The sequence below is a fragment of the Oratosquilla oratoria genome, chromosome 3, assembly GCF_046742065.1.
Source record: "Oratosquilla oratoria isolate Oo_2021 chromosome 3, ASM4674206v1, whole genome shotgun sequence".
In the NCBI taxonomy this organism is placed as follows: domain Eukaryota; kingdom Metazoa; phylum Arthropoda; class Malacostraca; order Stomatopoda; family Squillidae; genus Oratosquilla; species Oratosquilla oratoria.
Genome location: NC_134779.1, coordinates 43,062,635 through 43,089,937, shown reverse-complemented (window position 1 = coordinate 43,089,937; position 27,303 = coordinate 43,062,635). Strand labels below are relative to the sequence as shown.

The following is a 27,303-nucleotide window of genomic DNA, read 5'->3' as shown; positions in this document are numbered from 1 at the left end:
ACAGGATCTCGTCAACGTATTCTACGTATCATAATGTGTGCCTCTCCAAATGTTTATAGAAGTTTCATCTATAAGTTATTGTTCCTGTCTTTTCCAGCCCGTACTCGTAGGAGTGTTAAGACAGGTCAAAATTTTAGTGTTTTTTTTTTTTTTTTTCCTTCTTCTTCAATGATTGCAAAGTTATCATACAATAATATAATTGTTATAAAAATTACTGTTCAATATTTCAGTAATGCTTTAGAGAAATTTTCGGTTACCTCTGTTTAAACCTGCGTAGAATTCTCTAAAATTAGTTGCTTTTACAAGTCAGAAAATCTCAACTTGAAGGCCTTCAGAACTGAAGACGTGGCCCTTGGTTGAAGGTTTCCAATAAAGATGTCCTTCTTCGTCCTGAGCTCACGGTAATCTGACTGTTCCGACGTGAATGTGTACAGTGTTCCAAGGGACTCTTTACCAGTTCGAAAAAAGCTCAGAAGGCCACGGGTTCATTTTTACCTTAAGTAATTTCTCTAAGTCAGTGGTTCCTAACCTTGTTGGAGGTACTGAACCCCGCAAGTTTCATACATGCATTCATCGAACCCTTCGTAGTTGGAAAAATATATATATTTTTTTTAATTCAAAACATAGGAACTATATACTGTATTAGTGCACAAATTGTACCATGGATCATTTGCACACGAAATCAATGTGTTCAAAGAACAAAACCAACAAAACATCAATTTCACATCAAACAATAACATAATGAATATTTACTGCAAATTAATGTGACTTTTGCCTTTGCCTCTTAGAGACAATTTCAGAATTGCGCGGCTTCACCTTGGCAAGTGCCACTCTCATATCATTTTCACAATTATGTCTGTTCCTTTTCTTCGTTTTTATGTCTGTCATCTTCGAAAAGGATTGCTCGCAAAGATATGTTGTAACAAACGGTATGAGTATATCGAGGGCTTTCTTAGCAATAAAAGAGTACGCTGCGATTTGGTGACACCAAAACGTTGAGAGCGTTGTTGTTCCGAAGAGTTGCTGTTGAACCTGGCTCTGCTGCAGTTCAATGATTTCGTCCAGCTATTCAACATTGACATCTGGTGTCGCAACACTAAATGTGAACGGCTGTCTCACCCATGCTGGATAGGACTCTGGTGGGGAAGTATCCGCCGAACCCCGGAAACTGACTCACTGAACCCATGGGCTTCGATCGAACCCAAGTTTAGAAACACTGCTCCAAGTACAAACCGATTTAATACATCAACATTGATGCACAGACTTTTTCTTAGAAGGACAATGAAGTAGAATATCATCTTGATCTAAGCTTTCAACGATACGGGTTAAGTGTTCCAGGAATATCACCTGAAACATTTAAAAATATGTTGGTAGCAGTACTTTACCAATCAACACATTCTAATTATTCCAACAACAAGTTTTAATACTTTACTTGCACACTCTCCTGTTGTCATGTATTCCATGCAAAACAGTCACATATGAATTTTCAATCTCATTGATATCATTAAATCCAATTTCCAAAAGCTCCATTTCTATCGACACAAAGATCCATTTTGAGTCCCCAAATTCACATTACTTTATATCTTATTCACTTATGCTTTGCCTCTTTCTACATTACCTGTAGTGAAGTGTACAAGACAATATTCTTAAGTATGGACGAGCACCGTAGATATTAAAGCTATGCAATCATTCAACATATGTGGACATGATATCATACAATTATCAACAGTCTTAAAGACAATCATTTTGTCTTTAATAAAAATGTAATTGTAAACAGTCCCTTAAAAACACAAAATTATGAACTACGTGAACTATGAACGCTAAATTAACGATTACCATTTCAATGACTAAAGAGAACGGGAATTAGGTAGGGGGTGGCAACAAAAATCTGCTCCCTTCGATTATATCAGTCCACAATAGATATCGTTTCGTACAAGTAAGAAATAATTCATCATCATCATCATCATCCGCGCCTACCACTAGTGTGTGTTGGAGGTGGTCAGGAATAAGAATTATGGAAGTGAACCATCGACAGGGCCTACGAGTTAATATTTGTCGTAAACTGGCGATAATTGGTTACGTTACTGACGGTTGGTAATAATTATTTAATGTGGAAAAGAGTGGCAGTGACACACCTTGGGTTTTCATTAGTAGTTAACCGAGCTAGCCCTGATATTATTGTATTTATTCGTTATTACTATATGTTTACTTGTTTGGTTCATTTGCAGTTTATTTATTGGGTTGATCTGATGCAATGCATGAAGTGTGTATTTTGTGGTGATAATGTGCTAACTGGCCTCAATACATGGGAATGTGATCTTTCCTACCTATTATGCACCGCCTTACTTGATTGTAGTATCCGTGAGGAATAAAATCTACTCTACGGATTTTCTGCTATTAGTTCAATATAGTACCGAGTGGATACACAATACATAATTCAGGTTTATATATTAATTAAATTACTTGCATTACATGTAATCCATTTTTAAAGAAATAATCTCTGTGGTATTTACTCTTGATAACGTCAGCTGATGATGGCTCCAGTCAATTACGAACATTATTATAAGACATGCACTTTATTTTGCAAATTGTTAAATTACACATTTGTATAACAACTGTTGTTGAGAAAATCTTGTAAATATTTACGATTATGTGGACGTCATGAGGATACGTACATACATATACCAAAGTCTTTTTCCACTTTATAAGGGAGGTAGCCAGAAAACAAAGACAGAAAAAACCACTTCCACCTATTCCATCCCTATCACACTCCTCTCTTCCTCTCTTACGTTCCATGTTTCTGTCCCATACAGTGCTGTCGGCACAATCACTACTTCATACAATCTCCTCTTAGCATCCATTCCCAAATGTCTATTTCTCATTACACTTTTTAATCCACCAAGGCATTTACTCGCTTCTCTCAATCTACATCCTACCTCCACCTCCACGCCTCCCTTTCCTGCCACATTCGCACCCAAGTATCTGAAAATACCCACTTCCTCCAGTCTCTCCCCCTTATTACTCACTTCCAGTCTGCTACCACTTTCGCCCCTTGTGCATCTCATCACCTCTCTTTTACCCACATTTATCTACAACTTCCTTCTTCCTTATACTTTCCCAAACCCTGTCACTAACTTTCTCAATCCCTCCTCTGATCCTGCTACAAGCGCAGTGTTGTCCGCAAATAACAACTGGCTTACCTCCCACATTTCTCCATCTTCTTTAACCATCTCCAATCCCTGACCCACCAACCTGGCATTTACCTGTCACACCACCCCATCCATGTATAAATTTAACAGCCAGGGTGACATAACACATCCATGACGAAGTCCCACCTTTACCTCGAACCACTCAGTCTTTCCATTTCTAATCCTGACACACGCTCTACTACTTTTGTTAAAACTCTTGACAGCTCCTAAAAGCTTTCCTCCTATTCCGTATATATAAAATACCTCCCACAGTGCTTTCCTGTCTACCCTGTCATAAATATTTTCCAAATCCACAAAGGACCAAAAAACACCCTTGCCTTTTCTTGAAGCTCTCTCACATATTTGTCTTACCACAAAAATCTGATTTATGCAACCCATACCTGTCCTAAACCCACACTGTTCCTCATCAATTACTCCCTCTGTTCCTCTCCTAATCCTCTCAATCAAAACCCTCCCATAAGCCTTCCCAACTACACTCAACAAACTAATCCCTCTGAAACTACTACACTCACACTTATCCCCTTTTCCCTTGTAAAGTGGAACTATACAGGCACTCCTCCAGTCCTCCGGCACTCTACCCTCTCTTAAACAAACATTAAAAGCCTCACCAGCCAGTCCACCATCACTGTACCTCATTTTTTACAGACATTCTATATGACATCCATCCATACCAGGTGCCTTACCTGCTCTCATCATCTTAAGAACTGCCTTCACTTCATCCTTCCTTATTTCTCCTCCATTTTCCTCACTCATCACGGTCATTTTCTTTGTACTCCTCACTGCAACTACCTTCCCCTCTCTATCCTCCTTCACATTTAGTAACTCCCTAAAATACTCTTCCCATCTTCATCTTACTGCCTTCTCTTCCTCTTACTACCTTCTCTTCCATTATCATCTCTCCATCTGCACCTTTTACCTTTTCCTCTCTTCTTGATTCGCCTCCTCTTCCTCTCTTAATTTCTTTCCAAAGCATCTTTTTATTACTTTCAAAAATTTCTGTCATATTCTTACCCTATTTCACATCTGCTCTCCTCTTTGCCTCCTTTATATTATGCTTTACTTCTCTTCTCTTTTCTTTGTATCTCTCATGTGATTCCCTCTGTGAAAGCTCGCTTCTCCTCTTCTACAATCTTCCTTGCTTCCTCATCCCACCACTCACTACCCTTCTTTCTATTTCCTCTCATCCTCCTTTTTTCACACACCATCTTTGCACACCTTATGACTTCCTCTTTGCACCATCCCCATTCCTCCTCCAGTCCTAGTTTCCCTCTATCCTTCAATCCCTACCACTCTTCTTTCAGCTTCTTCTTGTACTCCTTCCTCTTTTCTTTCTCATTTAATCAATTTACTCTAAGCGCCTCCCTACCTTCTGTCCTTTTCTTCTATCTCCACCTATCCTCCACTCTCAACATACCTTCCACCAAAAAATCATCTGATATTCCCCCCTCTCTCCCCTTAGAACATGTATTATACTCCTAACACTATATAGTCCATTAACGCTTTATCTACCACCCTTCCATCCACCACCCTCTCCCATATGTACTTATGCTCGACTTTTTCCTAAACACTATATTCATTTAAATTCTCTTTCTAGACACATCTCCACCATCAAATCTCCGCTACAATTTTTTTCATGGAACTCCACACTTACCAACCACTCCATCTATTGGTTCATTTCCTACCGTAGCATTAGGTCTCCCAATACTTACTACATTGACGTTTCTCCCTAATTTCTCTATGCACTTATTTAAATCTATCCAAAAAACCTCCCTTTCTTCTACACTCTTCTCACTACTAGGCCCATATGCACTTACAAAAACCCACATCTCCTTTCCCAGTTTCACTTTCATCCACATTAACCTTCAAGAAATCTCCTTCCACTCGACTTTACGCTTACCTATCTCTTCACTTACTAATATAGCCACCCCTTCTCTCCCTCGCTCTCTTTTCACTACTGAGAACCTCCCAACTACACTTCTAAACTCACACTCGCCCCTCCCTCTCAACTTTTAAGTTCACTCAAAGCCAACACATCTATTTCTTTTCTCAGAAACATACTGCCTATCTCTTCCCTTTTACTCCCATCTCCACCACATTCACGCACATTATAAGACCTAAACCGTAGGGTACTGGTTGGAAAACTCCTAGACCCTCTTATGCCTTTACTTTTTTTACGAATGTCTGTTAGCTCTGTTGCTACCAACACTTTCATTTCCCTTCTGTCATATTGTATTTCTTCGTTCACTTTCAACATTCTTCACTTCCTTTTCATCATTGTATATTTGTAAATCATTCATCTGTAGGCCCCATGCCTCTTTCGTCCTCCTTAGTCAAGTTACATTACTCAGTAAACGAAGAAGAATTAAATTGAACTTAAACTTTTCTTCATTTTCTTCTACAATGTATTGTCTTAGGTACACCAGAGGATTCCCACCTGAGATCCTTTTACACCCACCAAGCCAGGTCTGCTTCCACGTCACTATTTAATTCATTCAATAACTTTTACCGATACAAATAAGTGTCACCCTTTAAGGGCGTGACTTTACCTCCTTCCATCAATAATTTCTCTCCCCCACCCTTTTCCCCAAGCAAAAAGACTGTCCTACTGTCTCTAGCAATACCGCGTACGCAAGCAATCTTGTCGCTAAGAGAAGTGGTTCTAGTGTGAACATTTTATAACATCAGCACCTATATCGATGCCCCAGTTTGTGTTTACAAACATTGGGTGGTGAGTGAGAATATGCAAATCTGCAACTCCGTAGCGGCCATTGTTTTCAAAACATCTAAGTCGTAAAATGAATTTCTCACCACCTACCCCTCTATCTACCTACTTCTCTACTTTAATCTACCAGCCTCTTACAATATCCCCTGTGGGGCTATTGGGAGAAGGATGCCTAGTCCATCCCCTCCCCGTTTTTCTCGTCTCCTACGATTCAAGTGGAAATACTTGGTGGCAGTATTCTATCCCCCATCACAGGGTAGGCGAAAAAAGGAAATGAATATTCAGAGAAATGGTACAGGACAGCAACAAGGGGATGGGGTACAGCATAACGGACGGACATAATTTCTCTGGAAACGGAGTCCTCCTCAATCACAGACAAAATTATGTGTGACGCTGGTCCGGAGGGGCGCCCCATATACAGTAGACCCTAAAGTATCAACTGCATGCTACTTTGCCACCATAGCGTGCAGCCAATACGCCAGACGGAGTAAAGGAATTGACAGGTTTGGAACAAATTAGCTCTTTTTAAAAAAAAATTCTAAAATGGGTAGAAGACAGCCTATTAACAACAGTTTCATCTGTTTCTTTAATATTTGTAGATATAATTAGTTACATTCATATGTCCATTTGGTTTAGATGGGCGTTATCGTGATGAATTAGCGTGATAATTTATCGTTATAACGATATCAGGTTATCCTATATATATATATATATATATATATGTATAATGTGTGTGTGTGTATTTTTGATTCATTGGTATCGTCGATACTTTTGGTTCCAAACTAGCGGTAACCAATAATTTCAGTTTTTGGTTCCAGTTTAGCACAGGGGTGAGCTGCACGTGCCTTGGAGGCAGAAATAGGTAGGTCCGAGCTGGGAACTGAACGTATACTGAATGGAGTGCGGGGCGGCCGGTCTCTTCTCAAAACGTTCGCTCAGCTTCTGCCTCTCATCAGCTGTCGAACGAGAGGTTACGAGGTGTTGCTCCTGCCCTGTTCTGTTTGTTCTGTTTAAATTTGGGAGTTAAGCTCCCACGGGCTTTGGTGTGAGCCCGTTTGGTGGGTGATTTGACTTATGAGTGTGTATGGGCCCAACCACACACACCCATACATTCACAAGATGTGCATACGTATATGAAATACGTATGCACATTTCGGTGAATGCACCCTTCCTAACATTAGCTGTTCCTGCCCATTACCCGTTTTATGAGTCCTTTGATTATTTTTCAGATATGTTCCCGTGCTTCTAATATTTTGTGCACGTGTATATGAACACTTACGAAGTAACGTCCCTATTATAAAATTATTCTATTTTTATTGTAAGTTAGTAGTACTGTGGCTGTGCAAATATAGTGATTTTACTTAAAACAGTACTTTTCATTAGTAAAGAGACAGGAGAAATTTTGAATTTGATTTTTTAAAGATTTTCGTAGGACTTTTCTAATTTTCTAAGTTTTCTAATATAATGATAAAACTAAAGCTTTCGATTTACCGATCTTTTTATTTATTTAAGATATCAAGATCGTTATCGCTAGTATCGGAATTTTGGATTTATCAATTTATCGGTTATCACCTTATCGGGCGATAAATCTAGCGTCAGTTATCGATTATCCTCTGGGCATTATGGGTAAGGTGGAGGGAGGCAGGGGGAGGGAGGTAAGGTGTAGAAAAAAGTTGGAAATGGAAGCTGAAGTGATTATAGGTTTGGAGGAAACCCGCTTTTTTTTTTTTTTTTTTTTTTTTTTTGACGTACTGAGGTGTTGACATCGTAACCTTTTCCACGTAGATCTGTATATCTTTATAGCCCAGCCTCAAAAAAAAGAAAAGAAAAAAATCTACACTGATAACATGCAAATAAGACACAAAAAGGACTCAGAGCCTAAGTCAACCATAAATAGGATCCGGTTAAACACTGTCATACACATTTCCACTATGTTCACGGTCTTCCCTCGACCGGCCACATGGGGCGTGAAGACAGGATCTCGTTAACGTATTCTACGTATCATAATGTGTGCCTCTCCAGATGTTTATAGAAGCTTCATCTATAAGTTATTGTTTCTGTCTTCTCCGGCCCATGATTGCAAAGTTAGCATAGAGTAATATAACTGTCATGAAAATTACTGTTCAATATTTCAGTAATGCTTTAGAGAACTTATCGGTCACCTCTGTCACCTGTGTATCGGTCACCTGCGTAGAATTCTCTAAAATTAGTTGCTTTTACAAGTCAGAAAATCTCAACTTGAAGGCCTTCAGAACTGAAGACGTGGCCCTTGGTTGAAGGTTTCCAATAAAGATGTCCTTCTTCGTCCTGAGCTCACGGTAATCTGACTGTTCCGACGTGAATGTGTACAGTGTTCCAAGGGACTCTTTACCAGTTCGAAAAAAGCTCAGAAGGCCACGGGTTCATTTTTACCTTAAGTAATTTCTCTAAGTCAGTGGTTCCTAACCTTGTTGGAGGTACTGAACCCCGCAAGTTTCATACATGCATTCATCGAACCCTTCGTAGTTGGAAAAATAAAATGTGTTTTTTTCAAATTCAAAACATAGGAACTATATACTATATCACTGTGTTCAAAGAACAAAACCAACAAAACATGAATTTCACATAAAACAAAAACATAATATTTACTGCAAATCAATGTGACTTTTGCTGTTGCCTCTCAGAGACAATTTCAGAAATGCGCGGCTTCACCTTGGCAAGTGCCACTCTCATATCATTTTCACAACAAAGTCTGTTCCTTTTCTTCGTTTTTATGTCTACCATCCTCGAAAAGGATTGCTCGCAAAGATATGTTGTAACAAACGGTATGAGTATCTCGAGGGCTTTCTTAGCAATAAGAGGGTACGCTACGATTTGGTGACACCAAAACGTTGAGAGCGTTGTTGTTCTGAAGAGTTGCTGTTGAACCTGGCTCTGCTGCAGTTCAATGATTTCGTCCAGGTATTCAACATTGACATGTGCTGTCGCAACACTAAATGTGAACGGCTGTCTCACCCATGCTGGATATGACTCTCTGGTGGGGAGGTATCCGCCGAACCCCGGAAACTGACTCACCGAACCCCTGGGGTTCGATCGAACCCAGGTTAAGAAACACTGTTCTACGTAGTTCCCGATATATTGTGCCAAAATTGGTGCATAGATAATTAATAGATTACGGTAAAGATCAGCTTCAGTCATTGCTTTGCCTAGTGGCTATCAAGTGTTAGTGTTCCAGTATACATCCCTGGAACGTTCAAATATAAAATTGCGGAGTAGCAACTTAGATTCGGAAGAGATTTTATACGAGTCTCCAATAACAATTAGCACACTGTATTTGCACACTCTCCTGTTATGATGTATTCCGTGCAAAACAGTCACGTATGAATTCCATTGATATCACTAAAACCAACTTCCAAAAGCTCCCTTTCTGTCGACACAAAGATCCATTTTGAATCCCCAAATTCACATCTTACTCACTCATGATTTGCCTCTTTCTACATTACCTGTAGTGAAGTGTTCAAGACAAAATTCTTAGCATGGACGAGCACCGTAGATATTAAAACTATGCAATCATTCAATATATATGGGTATGATATCATACAACTATCAACAGTCTTATAATTTTGTCGTTAAGAAAAATATAATTGTAAATAGTCGCTACAAAACACAAAAATATGAACTACATGAACTATGAACGATCACCATTTCAATGACTAAAGAGAACGGGACTTAGGGAGAGGGTGGCAACAAAAATCGGCTCCCTTCGATTATATCAGTCCATAATAGATATCGTTACGTTCAAGTAAGAAATTATTTAAAGCATTTTTCTTCCCATGATGATGATGATGATGATGATGAAACGCGCGAATCCACGCGCGGCGCCACTGTCGACCATTTACTGTTTACATCACCATTTTTTGCGGCCCACTAGCTTTTGTTTAGCTTGGTTTAAATGCTTGCTGCGTTCAGCGCATGCACAAGATATTCAAATTACCTTGTTGTTTTGCAAATGTATGCCCAATTCTTAAAATAGAAACAATTTTTCAGCGATTTAAACGGAAATTTGGTTATCAAACTTGGCAACATAGTTTGCCGAGTAAAAATATTAAGGTAAGGCATCACCAAATATTATTTTAATTTACATAAACATGTTTATCAACTTATTTTCTCCCGGAAATGAGAAGCTTAAGATTGTTGATCACTTGATGTTTGAGCTTAGGGTCATCACATGTAGGCATATGGTCACGCGCGAAACCATGCGCGGCGCCGATATCGCCATCTTTTGCGCCCCGTTGGATTTTTATTTTTGTTTGGCTTAGTTTGAATGCTTGGAGCGTTCAGCACATCCGCAGGGTATTAAAATTATCTTGTTGTTAAACAAGTTTATGCCCAGTTCTTCAAAACTTTACTAATTCTTGCCGGTTTCAACGCAATTTTTTATATTAGCCTTGGCAAATTAGTTTTCCGAGTAAAAGTGTAAAGGCAAGAAACTAAATCATATAATATTGAATGTAATAATGTTGTTTATTAGCCTCTATTCTACCGGATATGAGCAACTTTGAAATCGTTGGTAATAGCGCAGTTGTGCAATCTAAGTTTCTTGAAGCTTAGATGCCTATTCGACATATTGTTGCCATGGCAACGTGATAGGTGTAAGAGGAAAGTCCTGCATTGTTTTTGACATGCTCAGGATATTTTGGGACCCATAAAACCTGTGCATGCCAAGTTGCATGTCAGTTGGGCCAGCGGTTTGGATTTTATTGATTATTTCTAAATTGACAACAGTTGCCATGGCAACGTGATAGATATTTGTAAGAATGGTGTCAGAAGAAGGTCCTGCAATGTTATTGACATGCTCAGGTGTTTTATTGACCCATAAAACCTAGAAATGCCAAGTTGCATGTCAGTTGGGCCAGGGGTTTGGATTTTATATATGATAATCTGAAAATTGACAACTTCATGGTTGCCATGAAAAGGCAAATATGGTATGATGAAGATGTCTTGCATTGTTTTTGACATACTCATGTGATTTGTTGATCCTTAAAGCCCAAGTATTCCGAATCTTAATAAAATTGGACCAGTGGTTTAGAGTTGACGTGTATTTCTTTACAGAAATCTTTACAAATGACCACCCTTAATTCTAACAATTTGCTATGGTGAAGTCCAGCCAAAAATGTGGGCTTAAAAAATAATTTAAAAAATCGTATCTCACTTATTTTTTGAGCTATTTCAAAAAATTAAAAAGCATTTTGTTTCTAATAAAATTGCCTTTCATATGCAAGAATAATTTAAGAGTTTAAAAAAAAATGAAAATTTTGTGCCCGTACCTAGATGATGATGATGATGATGATGATGATGATGATGATGATGATGATGATGATGATGATGATGATGATGATGATGATGATGATTTGTGTTTTGTAGTGACTATTTACAATTATGTTTTTCTCATCATCATCATCATCATCATCATCATCATCATCATCATCATCATCATCATCATCATCATCATCATCATCATCATCATCATCATCATCATCATCATCATCATCATCATCATCATCATCCCCGCCTACCACTAGTGTGTGTTGGAGGTGGTCAGCAATAAGAATTATGGAAGTGAACCATCGACAGGGCGCACGAGCTAATATTTGTCGTTAACTGAAATATTCAATAAATCGGTAGACACTGGTTATGTGCCAACTGCTTGGACGCAGGCAAACGTTGATAATGTTTTAAAGAAGGGAGATAGATAATCCATATACAGGCCAATCAGTTTGAAAAAGGTAATAGGAAAAATGCATCAATAGTAGTAAATAGACTCAGAGAACACATCGAAGGGCATAATTTAATTCGTGGTTTCTCCAAGGGTAAGTCATGTGTGACTAATCTTCTATCCTTTTACACTAAAGTATATAAGGCGTCAGATAACAATGAAAATTACGATGTTATTTACCTTGACTTTAACAAAGCGTTCGACAAGGTGCCTCACCAGAGACTACTAAATAAAATCAAAGCCCATGGCATAGGAGGAAAAGTGTTAGAATGGATTAGAGCTTGGATTAGTAACAGAAAACAGCGGGTCACCATAAATGGAATAAAATCTAGGTGGGGCAATATTACTAGCGGGGTCCCCAAGGTCCCTTGTTATTCATTATGTACATAAATGGCTTAGACGATGGGATTAATAGTGATGATAGTAAGTTTCCGGACGACACTAAAAAGGATGCCTAATTGGGTCAGGAGATGACGCCGAAATACTGCAGGATGACCATAATTATTTGTCCACATGGTCGGTGAAATGGCAAATGGACTTCAATATCTCAAAGTGTAGCGTGTTCAACATAGGGCTACACAACCCTGAAAACAGATATAGCTTAGATAACACGTTTTTAGAAAAATCTGAGTGCGAGAGGGACTTGGGAGTTCTGGTGAGTCCGGACCTTAAAACCAGGAAGCAGTGCATTAGCGCCAGAAATAAAGCTAACAGGGCATTAGGTTTCATTGCTAGGACGGTAACGAATAGAAGTGCAGAGGTAATTATCAAACTCTATCTAGCGATAATTAGACCCATCCTTGACTATGCGGTACAGTTTTGGTCTCCGTCCTACAGAATGGACATATAAATTCACTAGAATCAGTACAGAGAAGAATGACCAAAATGATACATGGACTCGGAAATTTGCCTTACGAAGAGAGGCTTAGGCACCTAAGTTTACAAACTCTGGAAAGACGCAGAGTGCGGGGTGATCTAATAGAGGTGTTCAAGTGGATCAAAGGCTATAACAAGGGAGATACAAACAAGGTCATCATAATAGAACAAGAGGGCAGGACTCGCGGTAATGGGTATAAACTGGACAAATTTAGATTTAAGAAGGAAATAAGCAAGAATGGGTTTACTAATAGGGTGGTCGATGAATGGAATAGACTTAGTAACCATGTTGTGAGCTCTTAAAATATCAGTTGTTTTAAAAAGCGATTAGACAACTTTATGGATGGGGAAGACAGGTGGTGATGGATTCGGAGCTGCCTAGTGTAGGCTTTATGGTCTTTTGCAGTCTCCTTTATTCTTATATCTTTATGTTCTTATGATAATTGGTTACGTTATTGAGGGTTGGTAATAATTATTAAATGTGGGAAGTAGTGGCAGACACGCCTTGTGTTTTCATTAGTAGTTAACCTAGCTAGCCTTAATATTATTGTATTTATTCGTTATTACTATACTCTGTTTACTTGTTTGGTTCATTTGCAGTTTATTTATTAGGTTGATCTGATGCAATCCATGAAGTGTGTATTTTGTGGTGATACTGTGCTAACTGGTCACAATGCATGGAAATGTGATCATTCCTATCTATTATACACCGCCTTACTTGCTCAAGGGTCCTTGTAGTATCCGTGAGGAATAAAATCTACTCTATGGATTTTCTGTTATTGGTTCAATATAGTACCGAGTGGATGCACAATACATAATTATGTTTATATAATACTTAAATTACTTGCATTATAATATGTAATCCATTTTTTTCAAGAAATCTTCACTGTGGTATTTATACTCTTGATAACGTCAACTGATGATGGCCCCAGTCAATTACGAACGTTATTTAAAAACGATTACAAAGGATTACAATGGCGGAGCATGCCGACAGGAGACCTCTGCGTCGGATGCGAAAAAAAAAAAAAAAAATCCTGTTAATAATAATGAATAAATAAATGGAAACTATTATAATGTCGGTATCTAATAGAATACATAAATAAACGCATAGGCACAGTCAAACAACAAACAAACGGGTAAATAGTAAATACTACTAAATTGACATATAACTAATAATGAATGAGAATCAAACAGACAAATGATAACAAAACAAAAACAAATAATATAAAATGAATAATAATTACAGCATCTTGCTTAGGTGTTTGTATAAATGATTTTTAAAACTTCGAACTGAACTACATTGCACTGCCTCTGTAGGAAGTTTATTCCATTCATTAACTACACGGTTGGCAAAGTTGTTTCTACCCACTTCCAAATTGAATCTATTTCCGGACAGTTTGAGACCATTGTTTTTTGTCTGATTCTCATTCAGTGTGAAAATTTTGTCACTTTTGATGTTGCCAATTTCCTTTAGAATTTTAAAGACCTGCATCAAGTCACCTCTGAATCTACGCTTTTTTTAGGGAAAACAGATTCATATGTTTTAGTCGATTTTCGTATGATTTATTTTTGATATTTGGAATCAGTTTTGTGGCTCGCCGTTGTACTTTTTCCAATCTGTCAATGTCTTTAATGAAATTCGGTGACCATACGGATACAGCATATTCCATATGTGGATGAACTAAGGATTAATATAGCTTGTGAGTGATGGATTTTTTAAAGTCAAAAGATCGGGTAATCAGTCATAGAATCTTACTTGCTTTCTCAAAGGCTAAAATACACTGCTTGGATGATTTGAGATCGTTACTGATAATTACGCCGAGAGCAGATGTGAAATGGGGTAAGAGTATGACAGAAAATTTTGAAAGTAATAAAACGATGTTTTGGAAAGAAATTAAGAGAGGAAGAGGAGGCGAATCAAGTAGGGAAGAAAAGGTAAAAGGTGCAGATGGAGAGATGATAATGGAAGAGAAGGCAGTAAGGGGAAGATGGGCAAAATATTCTGGGGAGTTGCTAAATGTGAAGGAGGATAGGGAAGGAAAGATAGCTGCAGTGGGAAATGCGAAGAAAATGAAAGTGATGAGTGAGGAGAATGGAGGAGAAATAAGGAAGGATGAGGTGAAGGCAGTTGTTAAGATGATGAAAGCAGGTAAGGCACCTGGGGCCGTATACACAAAACTTGTTAGCGCTAACAAATAGCTGTTAAGGGTAACAAATTCCTGTTAAGGCTAACATTTAGCTGTTAAGCACTAATAGTGATACAGAAAACTTGTTAGGGCCTTAAAAGTACTGTTAAGATAAAAGTGCTGAGGAGGACTATTAAGCTCTTAACAAGTTCCTGTTAGTAGAGAAGATGGCAGAGCAACAACAACAAATACAAAGACGACGGCGAGTATATCGACAGCGACGGGATATATTTAACGAGTACAATGACGACGAACTCATCAAACGCTTCAGGATGAACCGTGCTGGTATAATAACAGTGGCTGATTTAGTGAGGGACAAACTTCAATCCCAAACAGAACGGAATCGACCATTGAGTCCTGAGACGAAGGTGGCAATTACCCTAAGATATTTAGCCACAGGTAAAATGCAGCAGTGCAGCAGTGACGACTTTGGGATCTCGCAAGCAACAATCAGCCGTGTCATTACTCAGACAATTGATGCACTGTCAGAACCAGATATTGTAACTCAATTTGTAAAATTCCCATTGACTCGCCAAGAAGTGCAAGTGAAACAAGCAGAGTTCATGGAAGACTATAGATTTCCCGGTGTTGTGGGTACGATAGATGGCACACACATTAGAATTGTGGCTCCCAGTGTCGATGAATATTTATATGTAAATAGAAAACGATACCACAGCATCAACGTGCAAGTCGTATTCGATGCCAAGTACAGGATACTTGATGTTTTGGCAAGGTGGCCTGGCTCAGTACATGACGCCAGGATATTGGACGAGTCTGGCTTGAAGGCACTTTTTGAGCAAAATTATGTCCCAGCTGGATGCTACCTTCTAGGAGACAGTGGCTATCCTTGCAAGGAGTGGTTGCTGACGCCATATCTAAACCCCCTGGCTGGCGTTCAGACAAACTATAACAAGTAAGTTAAAATCATGTGTCTTATGCTAACATAGTACAGTTTATTTTAAAGGCGGTATTGTCCTCTCTAGTTAAGGTAATAGTCATTACTTAATGTGATAATAACCAAAATACCAACATAGTATAGAATTCCTCTTCAGTACAGATTTCCTCTTCAACACTATGCAGCTTATAGATGCTACTGTATATATTGCAATACCTCACCTCATGATGGTTAACAATTATTGCAGAGCACACAAGAGGACGCGTTGTGTAGTAGAGAGGGGGCTTGGGCAGCTCAAGCGAAGGTTCCACGTACTTCATGGTGAAGTACGATTGTCTCCAGAGAAGACATGCAAAATCGTCTATGTCTGTGCCCTGCTCCATAACATGTGCAAACAGTTTAACATTCCACTGCCTATCAACGAGGAAAATGAACTGTTCGACGATGCAACTGAAAGAGACGTAGGTGCAGATGAAGAAGAGCCAGGTGAAGCAAATATACCTCCTAATCCTGGTAGACCAGCTGGCCGTAACGGACATCCATTTCGAGATTACATTGCCAATCTTCATTTCAGGTATGTACTACTTACCCTTATAAATTTTTCTGAATGTACTGTATTGTATACTGTACAATACAGTATACTGTATACATTACAATATACATACATACATATACCAAGGCTTTCTCCCCCTTACAAGGGGGATAGCCTAAAAGAAAGGCATAAAATCATTCCCACCCATTCCATCCCTGAATACACTCCACACCCCTCCACCCTCCCTCTTATCTTAGCACCTCCTGGATGACGGGTCATCCCTGCACCTTATCCACTGCCCTGGGTCAGAAGCAGTGTTGCAAGATACAGCACATCCACAGCAAGGCCGCTTCATTAAATCGGCGACCCCCCCTCTCCGTCCCCCCATTTCATAAAATGAGAGGACGGGGAGAAATCCCTTCGGGCTGCGTCAAATTTTGCTCACACATACTACCTCACCCCCTATCCCCCCGCCCATTCCACCTCATGCAATCACAACATCATCCATGTACAACCATTCTCCATTCACCCCTGTCTTCTGTCCTCTCCCGTCCTTCCTCAACAGACATTGCCCTCTTCCCCAAAGCCCCCTTCACCCCATCCATCCACCTCCTAGGACGTCCCCTCATGTTCATCTGCCTTCCACACCTCTTTTACTCGTCTTTCTTCACTCATTCTTTCCATGTGTCCAAACCATCCTAATATTCTTTTATCAACCCTATCTCCCAGCTCCTTTTCCACCCCTGTTCTCTTCACCTCCTCATTTCTCACTCTAGCCTAGTAACCCCCATCATACTTCTCAGACACGTCATCTCAAACACATTCAAACTCCTTCTCTCTTCTTCTCTTATGTTCCATGTTTCTGCCACATACAGTGCTGTTGGCTCAATCACTCCTTCATACAGTCTCCTCTTAGCATCCATTCCCAAGTGTCTATTCCTCATTACACTTTTTCATCCACCAAGGCATTTACTCGCTTCTCTCAATCTACATTCTACCTCCACTTTCACTCCACCTTTCCCTGCCACATTTGCACCCAAGTATCTAAAACTATCCACTTCCTCCAGTCGCTCTCCCTTAATGCTCACTTCCAGTCTACTGCCACTTTCACCCCTTGTACATCTCATCACCTTACTTTTACCTGCATTTATCTTTAGCTTTCTTCTATCACATACTCTCCCAAACTCTGCCACCAACTTCCTCAATCCCTCCTCCGATCCTGCCACAAGCGCTGTGTCGTCCGCAAACAACAGCTGGTTCACCTCCCACTTTTCTCCATTTTCTTTAACCATCTCCAATTCCCTGACCCACTACCCTTGCATTTACCTCTCGCACCACCCCATCCATGTAATATATGTTCACTAAATTAATAAATGTTTAAGTACAGTACACTACGTAGTGTACTTAATTACCCTTGCTCAGAGATGTACTGTCCATAAATATTTGTGATCTGTGCTAGTCTTATTTTCTAAACTATACTAAATTTTTGTACATTATTCTATATTGCAGTAGACCAGTGGCTGAGTGAGGTATCATGAAGGTGTGATTGGTGTTGCAGTGCTCTCTCTCTACTACCAAGTTTTCATTCCACTTATATTCAAAAGTGAAAGATGAAATTAATTGAAACAAATACAGTTTATAAAATATAATTTGTATTTTCATTCCACTTGTAGTCAAAAGTGAAAGATAAAATTAATTGAAACAAATACAGTTTATAAAATAATATGATTTGTATTTTTTCCTTTAATAAAGATTGTCCATCCCATAATGAAATAATATATTTTTATTTCCTCAACATCAATTTATACTGTACAAATAATGAAACCAATACAATTCACTTATTAATTTTTCATAGTTTTTGCTGTCAATGACTGGTAGTATTCAATTTCAGCTCTTATTAATTTTTGTTTAAGTTCAATATTTCCCTTCAGTGCTGACAATTTTATTTTCCTTTTCTCAATTTTTAACCTTTCCTTTTCAAGTTTTAATTTCCGTTTTTCAGCTTTGTACTGTTCATATTCAGCACTGACACTTGAACACTTTTTTAGTTTTGGTGTTGATGTACTTTCTTGGGCCGTAGAGGTTTCGGGTTCAATTATATTACATTCTACAAAGGACCCATCCTCCAAGAGTTCAAAGTGCTGGGCATTGTGGCAAGATTGTTGTGGTTGGGGCTGGACTAGGACACTTTGCCAATGAAGCTGAGGGAGTTCACTCTCATCCTCTACCTGTTGCTGGGGTGGTTCTTCTCCCAACTCTTCAGTGTCTTCCTTCTGTTCCTGGGTCTGCAGCTTCCTAAAACCATCGCATAAATTTACCACAATTAAAAACGTGCAACTAATTTAATCTCACAAGGAGAAGTGTGCATGTCAACAAAATTCCTTGCTGAAGGATGAACTATCTGATAAAATTATATCAATGCAAATGTTAAGCCAAAATTGTGGTACACTATACAATAGAAAGTCCAATACAGTACACAGGACAAAAAAAAAAAAAAATACAAGAATCTTACCTCAACGTACAGCAGAGATCATTCTGAACGACACCTATCACAGTAGCATTCTTCTCCCCTAATAGTTCTTCAACTTTCATGTCTACTGCGTCTAGTGGAGGAGCTTTGGGACCACCAGCACCTCCAAGAATATTAAATCATATCTTAGCACAGTACTGTAAAGCTGTAAATATACAATATCACTACACATTACAGTACAATATTTGTATGTATGACTAAGTTTGCAATAAATTTCACTGCTACAGTACTTGCAACACATCTTTGTTAGATAATATGCATGTTATTAATACTGTGAGAAAAAACACTCAAATGCTAAATTTCTACATTAATGAAAGTAATTGTGACAAATTGATTGAGGTGAATAAGCAATAGGAATAACGTGAAAGCTATTTCACTTATGTTAACTTCTTAAAATTGAAGAATATACAGTAGTAAGTTAACCTTACCTGATTGGTTATATTCAGCCTTTATTGCCGAAATTTTCTTCCTCGATTTTGAGAGGACAGAAAACCATTTGGTTTCGACTTCTTCTATTGTCCGTTTAGTCAATGGATTTGATCCATTAATGGCATCGGTTATGCTTTGCCATGCCTCCCTCTTGTCCTTGTGGCTTAAGCTTGGCTTGAATCGCCCATTTATGATTACCTTTTTCTCCATAATTACGTTGACCAAGAGGAGTGTTTCCTCTTGTGACCAGTTTGGCTTCCTTTTCTTTTTCTGTAATTCTTCTCCCATGTCTATAGCCTCTGAAATAATTCTTGAGTCTTCTGTCGGAAGATTTGTCTGTGGCGCGCTGCCTGTACAATGCGCATTCGTCCAAAAATATCTGTCGTTGGTTTATAAGTACTCCTAAAAAACCATACATACCACATCTACGTGCTATTATGATACTCTATTAATATATTCTGAACAACTGTATTAATAACGCTGTTTTATGTGTGCAATTTTTAATAATACGTCCATTTACATGTTCATAAGCTGCTAACTTCAGCGCTGTTTAGCGGTACTTGACAAACAACTGTTTGCTAGCTAACAGTTGTTAGTTAAGCATTGGTGTATAACTTTTAGTGGTTTTCTGTTAGCTAGCAGAGATTGTTAAGGCTAACAAAAAAGTTTTGTGTATACGGCCCCTGGTCTGGATGGATGCCATGCAGAATGTCTGAGGAAAAAAGGAACAGTGATGGTGGACTGGCTGGTGAGGTTTAAGAGTAGAGTGCCGGAGGACTGGAGGAGTGCCTGTATAGTTCCTCTTTACAAGGGAAAAGGGGACAAGTGTGAATGTAGTAGTTTCAGAGGGATTAGCTTGTTAAGTGTAGTTGGGAAGGCTTATGGGAGGATCTTGATTGAGAGGATTAGGAGAGGAACAGAAGGAGTAATTGGTGAGGAACAGTGTGGATTTAGGACAGGTAGAGGTTGTGTAGATCAGATTTTTGTGGTAAGACAGATATGTGAGAAAGCTATAGGAAAAGGGAAGGATTTTTTTTGGCTTTTATGGATCTGGTAGACAGAAAGGCACTGTGGGAGGTTATGCAGATTTATGGGATAGGAGGAAAGCTTTTGGGAGCTGTCAAGAGTTTTTATGAGAGTAGTAGAGCTTGTGTCAGGATTGGAAATGGAGAGAGTGAGTGGTTTGAGGTAAAGGTGGGACTTCGTCAAGGATGCGTTATGTCGCCCTGGCTGTTCAACTTATACATGGATGGGGTGGTGCGAGAGGTGAATGCTAGGGTAGTGGGTCAGGGATTGGAGATGGTTAAAGAAAATGGAGAAAAGTGGGAGGTGAGCCAGCTGTTGTTTGCGGACGACACTGCGCTTGTGGCAGGATCGGAGGAGGGATTGAGGAAGCTGGTGGCAGAGTTTGGGAGCGTATGTGATGGAAGAAAGCTGAAGATAAATGTGGGTAAAAGTAAGGTGATGAGATGTACAAGGGGTGAAAGTGGCAGTAGACTGGAAGTGAACATTAAGGGAGAGCGACTGGAGGAAGTGGATAGTTTTAGATACTTGGGTGCAAGTGTAGCAGGAAAAGGTGGAGTGAAGGTGGAGGTAGAATATAGATTGAGAGAAGCGAGTAAATGCCTTGGTGGATTAAAAAGTGTAATGAGGAATAGACATTTGGGAATGGATGCAAAGAGGAGACTGTATGAAGGAGTGATTGTGCCAACAGCACTGTATGGGGCAGAAACGTGGAACATAAGAGAAGAAGAGAGAAGGAGTTTGAATGTGTTTGAGATGAGGTGTCTGAGAAGTATGGTGGGGGTTACTAGGCTAGATAGAGTGAGAAATGAGGAGGTGAGGAGGAGAACAGGGGTGAAAAAGGAGCTGGGAGATAGGGTTGATGAAAGAATATTAGGATGGTTTGGACACATGGAAAGAATGAGTGAAGAAAGACTAGTAAAAGAGGTATGGAAGGCAGATGTGGAGGGAGTGAACATGAGGGGACGTCCTAGGATGAGGTGGATGGATGGGGTGAAGGGGGCTTTGGGGAAGAGGGGAATGTCTGTTGAGGAAGGAAGGGAGAGGACGGAAGACGGAGGTGAGTGGAGAATGGTTGTATATGGATGATGTTGTGATTGCATGAGGAGGAATGGGCGGGGGGTGGGGGTGAGGTAGTATGTGTGAGCAAATTTTGACGCAGCCCGAAGGGATTTCTCCCCGTCCTCTCCTTAAACGGCCCTATATCTTTCTCTCCTTTGTTGGGAGTAGAGACCCAGTGCTCCCAGGTGATCCCAATAGTTGAGATCTTTCATCTCTTTAATGTGCTGTCTGGTGTAGTTCCTTTGGACAGCTTCAAGCTTCTGGATGCCTCCGCACTTGTGTGGTGACCAGAGTTGGCTACAGTAGTCCAGGATTGGTTGGATAAGTGCCTTCCAGAGGGTAAGTATTACTTGTACCTCTCTTGAGGAGAAAGTCCTTAGTACCCAGCTGGCCATCCCCCTTGCTCTTTTCACTGACTGCGTGATATGGTGTTGGAAAGTGGCTTCATCACTTAGGTGGATGCCCAGGCATTTTACATGGGTTTTGGGTGTGATTTTTATGCCTCTTTCCGTGTGCAATTCAGTGTTGTCTTTGATGCCTTGGTTTGTGCCATATCTCAAGACCTCACACTTCTCTTCGTTGAATTGCATGTCACTGTCATTGGCCCATGCATACACTGTGTTGAGATCGTCTTGTAGATGGTGCACGTCCCCTCTTTCCTGCACTGCACGGCTGATGTGGGTATCAACGGCAAAAAGACAGGAGGGTTGAGTCCACTCCCCTGTTTATGTCATTCATATGAATAAGGAACAGGAGGGGGCTGAGGACAGAGCCTTGTGGTACTCAGCTTATTACCTTGGTATCACTGGATTTCAGACCATCGACTGCGACTGTTTGTGTATGGTCTGTCAGGAAACTGTGAAGCCATACTCCTAGCTTCCCTGAGATTCCTAGATCTCTTGCCTTGTGGAGGAGGACACCATGGTCCACCTTGTTGAAGGCTTTTGCGAAGTCTAGAAATACTACATCAGCATTCTTCCCAGGTTCCATAGTAGCCAGTCGTAGTGTGCTAGTAGGTTTGAGAGGCAGGACCGACCTTTTCTGAAACCATGCTAATTCTTTCTGATAAAGTTTTTCACTACAAGGTGTGTGAACAGTTTGTCCCTTACGCATTTCTCGATTACCTTGATAATGTGGGATGTGAGGGCAACTGGCCGATAGTTCTTTGGCAAGGTCCGATCTCCTCCTTTATATGTTGGGCTTATAATGGCTTGCTTTAGTAGTGCCGGAATCTCCCCTTTGTCTAAGGTGGATAGCCACAACATATGGATTGGGATTGGTAGGACCCACTGCATTGTAGGAGTAGGATCGCCGGAACGCCGTTTGGTCCAGTGGCCGAGTTGATCCTTAGCTCCTTTATTGCCTTCTTGATATCCTTCTTGAGATTTGACTTAAAACAGCACTTTTCAGTTGTGAAGAGACTGGATGAAATATAAATTTGATTTTATTTAAGATTTTCCTAGGACTTTTCCAATTTTCTAGGTTTTCTAAGATAAAGATAAAACTACAGCTTTCGATTTACCGTTTTTTTTCTTCTAAATATCAAGATCGTTATCGCTAGTATCGGAATTTTGGATTTATGGATTTATCGGTTATCACCTTATAGGGCGATAAATTTATCGCCAGTTATTATCGATTATCCCCTGGGCATTATGGGTAAGGTGGAGGTAGGCAGGGGAGGAGTAAACTGTAGAAAAAAGTTGGAAATGGAAGTTGAAGTTATTATAGGTTTGGAGCAGACCCGCTTGCTTGGTTGTTTTGTTTTGACGTACTGAGGCGTTGACATCGTAACCTTTTCCATGTAGATCTGTATATCTTTATAGGCCAGCCTAATAAATAAATAAATAAATAAATGAATAAATAAATAAATAAATAAATAAATAAATAAAAAAACCTCTTCACTGATAATATGCAAATAAGACATTAAAGGACTCAGATCCGGTTAAATACTGTCATATACATTTGCACTATGTTTACGGTCTTCCCTCGACCGGCCCCAGCTGATACTCCAACATGGGGCGTGAAGACAGGATCTCGTCAACGTATTCCACGTATCATAATATGTGCCTCTCCAAATTTTTATACAAGTTTCATCTATAAGTTATTGTTCTTGTCTTTTCCGGCCCATACTAGTAAGCGTGTTAAGACAGGTCAAAATGTTAGTTTTTTTTTTTTTTTTTTTTTTTCTTCCTCTTCTTCAATGATTGCAAAGTTAGCATAGAATAATAAAACTGTTATGAAAATTACTATTCAATGTTTCAGTAATACTCTAGAGAACTTATTGGTCACCTCTGTTTAAACCTGCATAGAATTCTCTAAAATTAGTTGCTTTTAAAAGTCAGAAAATCTCGACTTGAAGGCCTTCAGAACTGATCACGTGGTCCCTTGGTTGGAGGTTTCTAAAAAAAAGAGGCCCTTCGTCCTGAGCTCAGGGTAATCTGACTTTTCCGACGTGAATGTGCACAGTTTTCCAAGGGACTCTTTACGAGTTCGAAAAAAAAAAAAAAACTCAGAAGGCCAAGCGTTAATTTTTACCTTAAGTAATCTCTGTAGGTAGTGCTGGGCAAATACCGCTAATTTCAATACCAGAATTACTGGTGAACAACAATACCGTTACCGAAATTACCGACAGTTTACCGGTAAAAGACTCGTGAGGTATAAGTGACGTCCCAAGTTCGAGTCGAGTTCGAAAAATCAATGTTTTTGTCCTTTAATAAGCTATATCTCTGGTTCTATTTTACATATTATTTTTATTGTTATGTCATTGTAAAGGGAAAAAGTCATACTTTAATTGGTGCTACTATAGTATGCTATCTACCGCGCGAGTGAGTGAATGGAGGGTGTCTGAGGGTGGGTGTGGTGTATAAACTTTCGTCCGCGTCTGCATGCATGGGTTCGTGTTTGGAGGGTGCATGAGGGAGTGGGTGTTTGGTTAATACACACACACATACGCATATAATGAGCTTTGACTAATTTGTAATAAATGTTTTCCTAAAAACTAACCTAACCTAACCTGACTAATTTGTAATGAATGTTTTCCTAAAAACTGTTTTTATTATGCTCCCTTGTTTTAATACTTATTTCATACAAATTAGCCCAGCACGTGATATAAAGACCAAGGTAAATACTCAAGAATATATTAGATTTCATTGTCAGCATGTTTTTTTATTTATTTCCTCAATTATTTTTTCATACAAATTAGTTCATATTCTTATTTAGAAACAGAAAATATTGGCATCTTCATCTCATAAGTATATATATATATATATATATATATATATATATATACATACATATATATACATATATATACTCACATATATACATATATATAGATACATACATATATACATATATATATATAGATACATACATATATATACATATATATACATATATATATACATATATATATGTATATATATATATATATATATATATATATATATATGTATATATATATATATACATATATTGGTCTTCGTTTGGCGACACGCGGAATTTTTCGATGAAACTTTCACAATTAATATAGTTTTGTATGCTGGTCAAAGAAATAACATTAATTCTATTGACAAAATTAACAAAAGTGCCGAAAATAAACGATTTTAATGGTAAAAAATTACCGAGACCTTAGCGGTAAAAGTTTAACCGGTAAAATTAGCGGGACCCTAGGCCTGACAGTACTGTCACTAGTGCTGGGCAATTACCGCTAAATTCAATATTGAAATTATTGGTGAACAACAATACAGTTACCGAAATTACCGACAGTTTACCGGTAAAAAAACTCGTGAGGTAGTAGTGACGTCGCAAGTTCGAGTCGAGTTCGAAAAATCAATGTTTTTGTCCTTTAATAAGCTATATATCTGGTTTTATTTTACATATTGTTTTTATTGTTATGTCATTGTAAAGGGAAAAGGTCATACTTTAATTGGTGCTAATAGTATGCTATCTACCGCGCGAGTGAATGAATGGAGGGTGTCTGAGGGTGGGTTTGGTGTATACATTTTCGTTCGCGTCTGTTTGCATGCATGGGTTCATGTTTGGAGGTGGTAGTGGTAGGCAGCTACCGGTAAAGTTACAGGTTTTATCCAACAACCTTAACGATAGCTTACCGGCAAACATTCTGCTACCGTTAAAGCTTCGTTAACCGATAACTCGATAAGCTATATCATAACATTCAGAGAGCGGTAAGCACGTCTCGGCTTGGTGGTACTGAGTGACGTTAGTGACGGGCCAAGTGCCCCGCTAATTTTACCGGTTAAACTTTTACCATTAAGCAAGTATGTACCATTAAGGTCTCGGTCATTTTTTCACAATTAAAACCGTTTTTTCGGCACCTTTTCAATTTCTCAATAGAATTAATGTTATTTCTGTGATCAGCATACGAAACTGTATTGATTGTGAAAGTTCCATAAAAAAAAAGAGTGCCGAAAAAAACGGTTTTAATGATAAAAAATTACCGAGACCTTAGCGGTACATACTTGCTTAATGATAAAAGTTTAACCGGTAAATTTAGCGGGGCACTGGGCCTGTCACCACCGTAACTCAATACCACAGAGCCGAGACGTGCTTACCGCTCTCTGAGTGTTATGGTATAGCTTATCGAGTTATCGGTTAACGAAGCTTTACCAGTAGCAGAATATTTGTCGGTAAGCTAATCATTAAGTTTGTTGCCGATAAAACCGGTAATTTCACCAGAAGCTGCCCACCACTAACCATCACTCAGTACCACCAAGCTGAGACGTGCTTACTGCTCTCTCAGTGTTTTGGCATAGCTTATCGAGTTATTGGTTAATGGAGCCTTAATGGTAGCAGAATTTTTGCCGGTAAGCTACCATCAAGGTTGTTACCGATAAAACCCGTAACTTTACCGGTAGCTGCCCACCAGTACCGTCAGTACTGTCACTCAGTACCACCAAGCCGAGATGTGCTTACCGCTCTCTGAGTGTTATGGTATAGCTTATCGAGTTATCGGTTAACGGAACTTTAACGGTAGCAGATTTTTTGCCGGTAAGCTACCGTTAAGGTTGTTACCCATAAAACCGGCAACTTTACCGGTAGCTGTATTCCACTATCTATAGGTCTTTCCCATTTCATTAAACAATTTCTTGTTACATAGATCTGCTAAGTTTATAAACCATAGTCGTATTTTGGTATAATTTAAATGTTCGTACAATATAATTCTCTACACGATTCAGGTGGATATCCAGAAACGTTCAAAAATATTGTTAGCAGGGAATTTTACAGCAGTTGGGGAGAGTACATGTACCCAATAACAATTAGTACACTGTATTTGCACATTCCCCTGTTGTCATGTATTCCTTGGAAAATAGTCACGTATCAATTTTCAATATCATTCATATCATTAAAACCAACTTCCAAAAGCTCCCTTTCTGTCGACACAAAGATCCAATTTGAGTCTCCAAATTCACATTACTTTATATTTTACTCACTTATGCTTTGCCTCTTTCTATATTACCTGTAGTGAAGTGTACAAGACAAAATTCTTAAGTATGGACGAGCACCGTAGATATCAATACTATGCAATCATTCAACATATATGTATATTATATCATATAACTATCAACAGTCTTAAAGGCGATTAATTTGTCTTTAAGAATAATATAATTGTAAATAGTCACTACAAAACACAAAATTATGAACTACATGAACTATGAACGCTAAATTAACGATCACCATTTCAATGGTTAAAGAGAAACTTAGGGAGGGGGTGGCAACAAAAATCGGCTCCCTTCGATTATATCAGTCCACAATAGATATCGTTTGGTTCAAGTAAGAAATAATTGAAAGTATTTTCCTTCCCATGATGATGATGATGATCCGCGCTTACTACTAGTGTGTGCTGGAGGAGATCAGGAATAAGAATTATGGAAGTGAACCATCGACAGGGCGTACGAGCTATGTTTGTCGTAAACTGGCGATAATTGGTTACGTTATTGAGGGGTGGTAATAATTATCAAATGTGGAAAGTAGTGGCAGTGACACACCTTGTGTTTTCATCAGTAGTTAACCGAGCTAGCCATAATATTATTGTACTTATTCGTTATTACTATATTCTGTTTA

The 27,303-nt window shown here is 39.0% G+C and overlaps 1 protein-coding gene across 1 annotated transcript; it reads right to left on the bottom strand.

Annotated features, from left to right (window-relative positions):
* Window positions 1-17,941: 17,941 nt before the first annotated feature.
* LOC143019649 (uncharacterized) lies at window positions 17,942-19,804 on the bottom strand. Its single transcript, XM_076175514.1, has 2 exons — window positions 18,688-19,804; window positions 17,942-18,470 (listed from the first exon to the last, which is right to left on the bottom strand). Exons 1-2 carry the CDS (start codon window positions 18,765-18,767, stop codon window positions 18,017-18,019), a joined length of 534 nt encoding a protein of 177 aa, XP_076031629.1. The 5' UTR covers window positions 18,768-19,804; the 3' UTR covers window positions 17,942-18,016.
* Window positions 19,805-27,303: the final 7,499 nt, after the last annotated feature.

Coding starts and splice junctions, on each gene's coding strand:
- LOC143019649 (XM_076175514.1), bottom strand. CDS start 18,767: ATGAAAGTTGAAGAACTATTAGGGGAGAAGAATGCTACTGTGATAGGT. Junction 18,471..18,687: donor GATCTCTGCTGTACGTTGAG/GTAAGATTCTTG, acceptor CGATGGTTTTAG/GAAGCTGCAGACCCAGGAAC.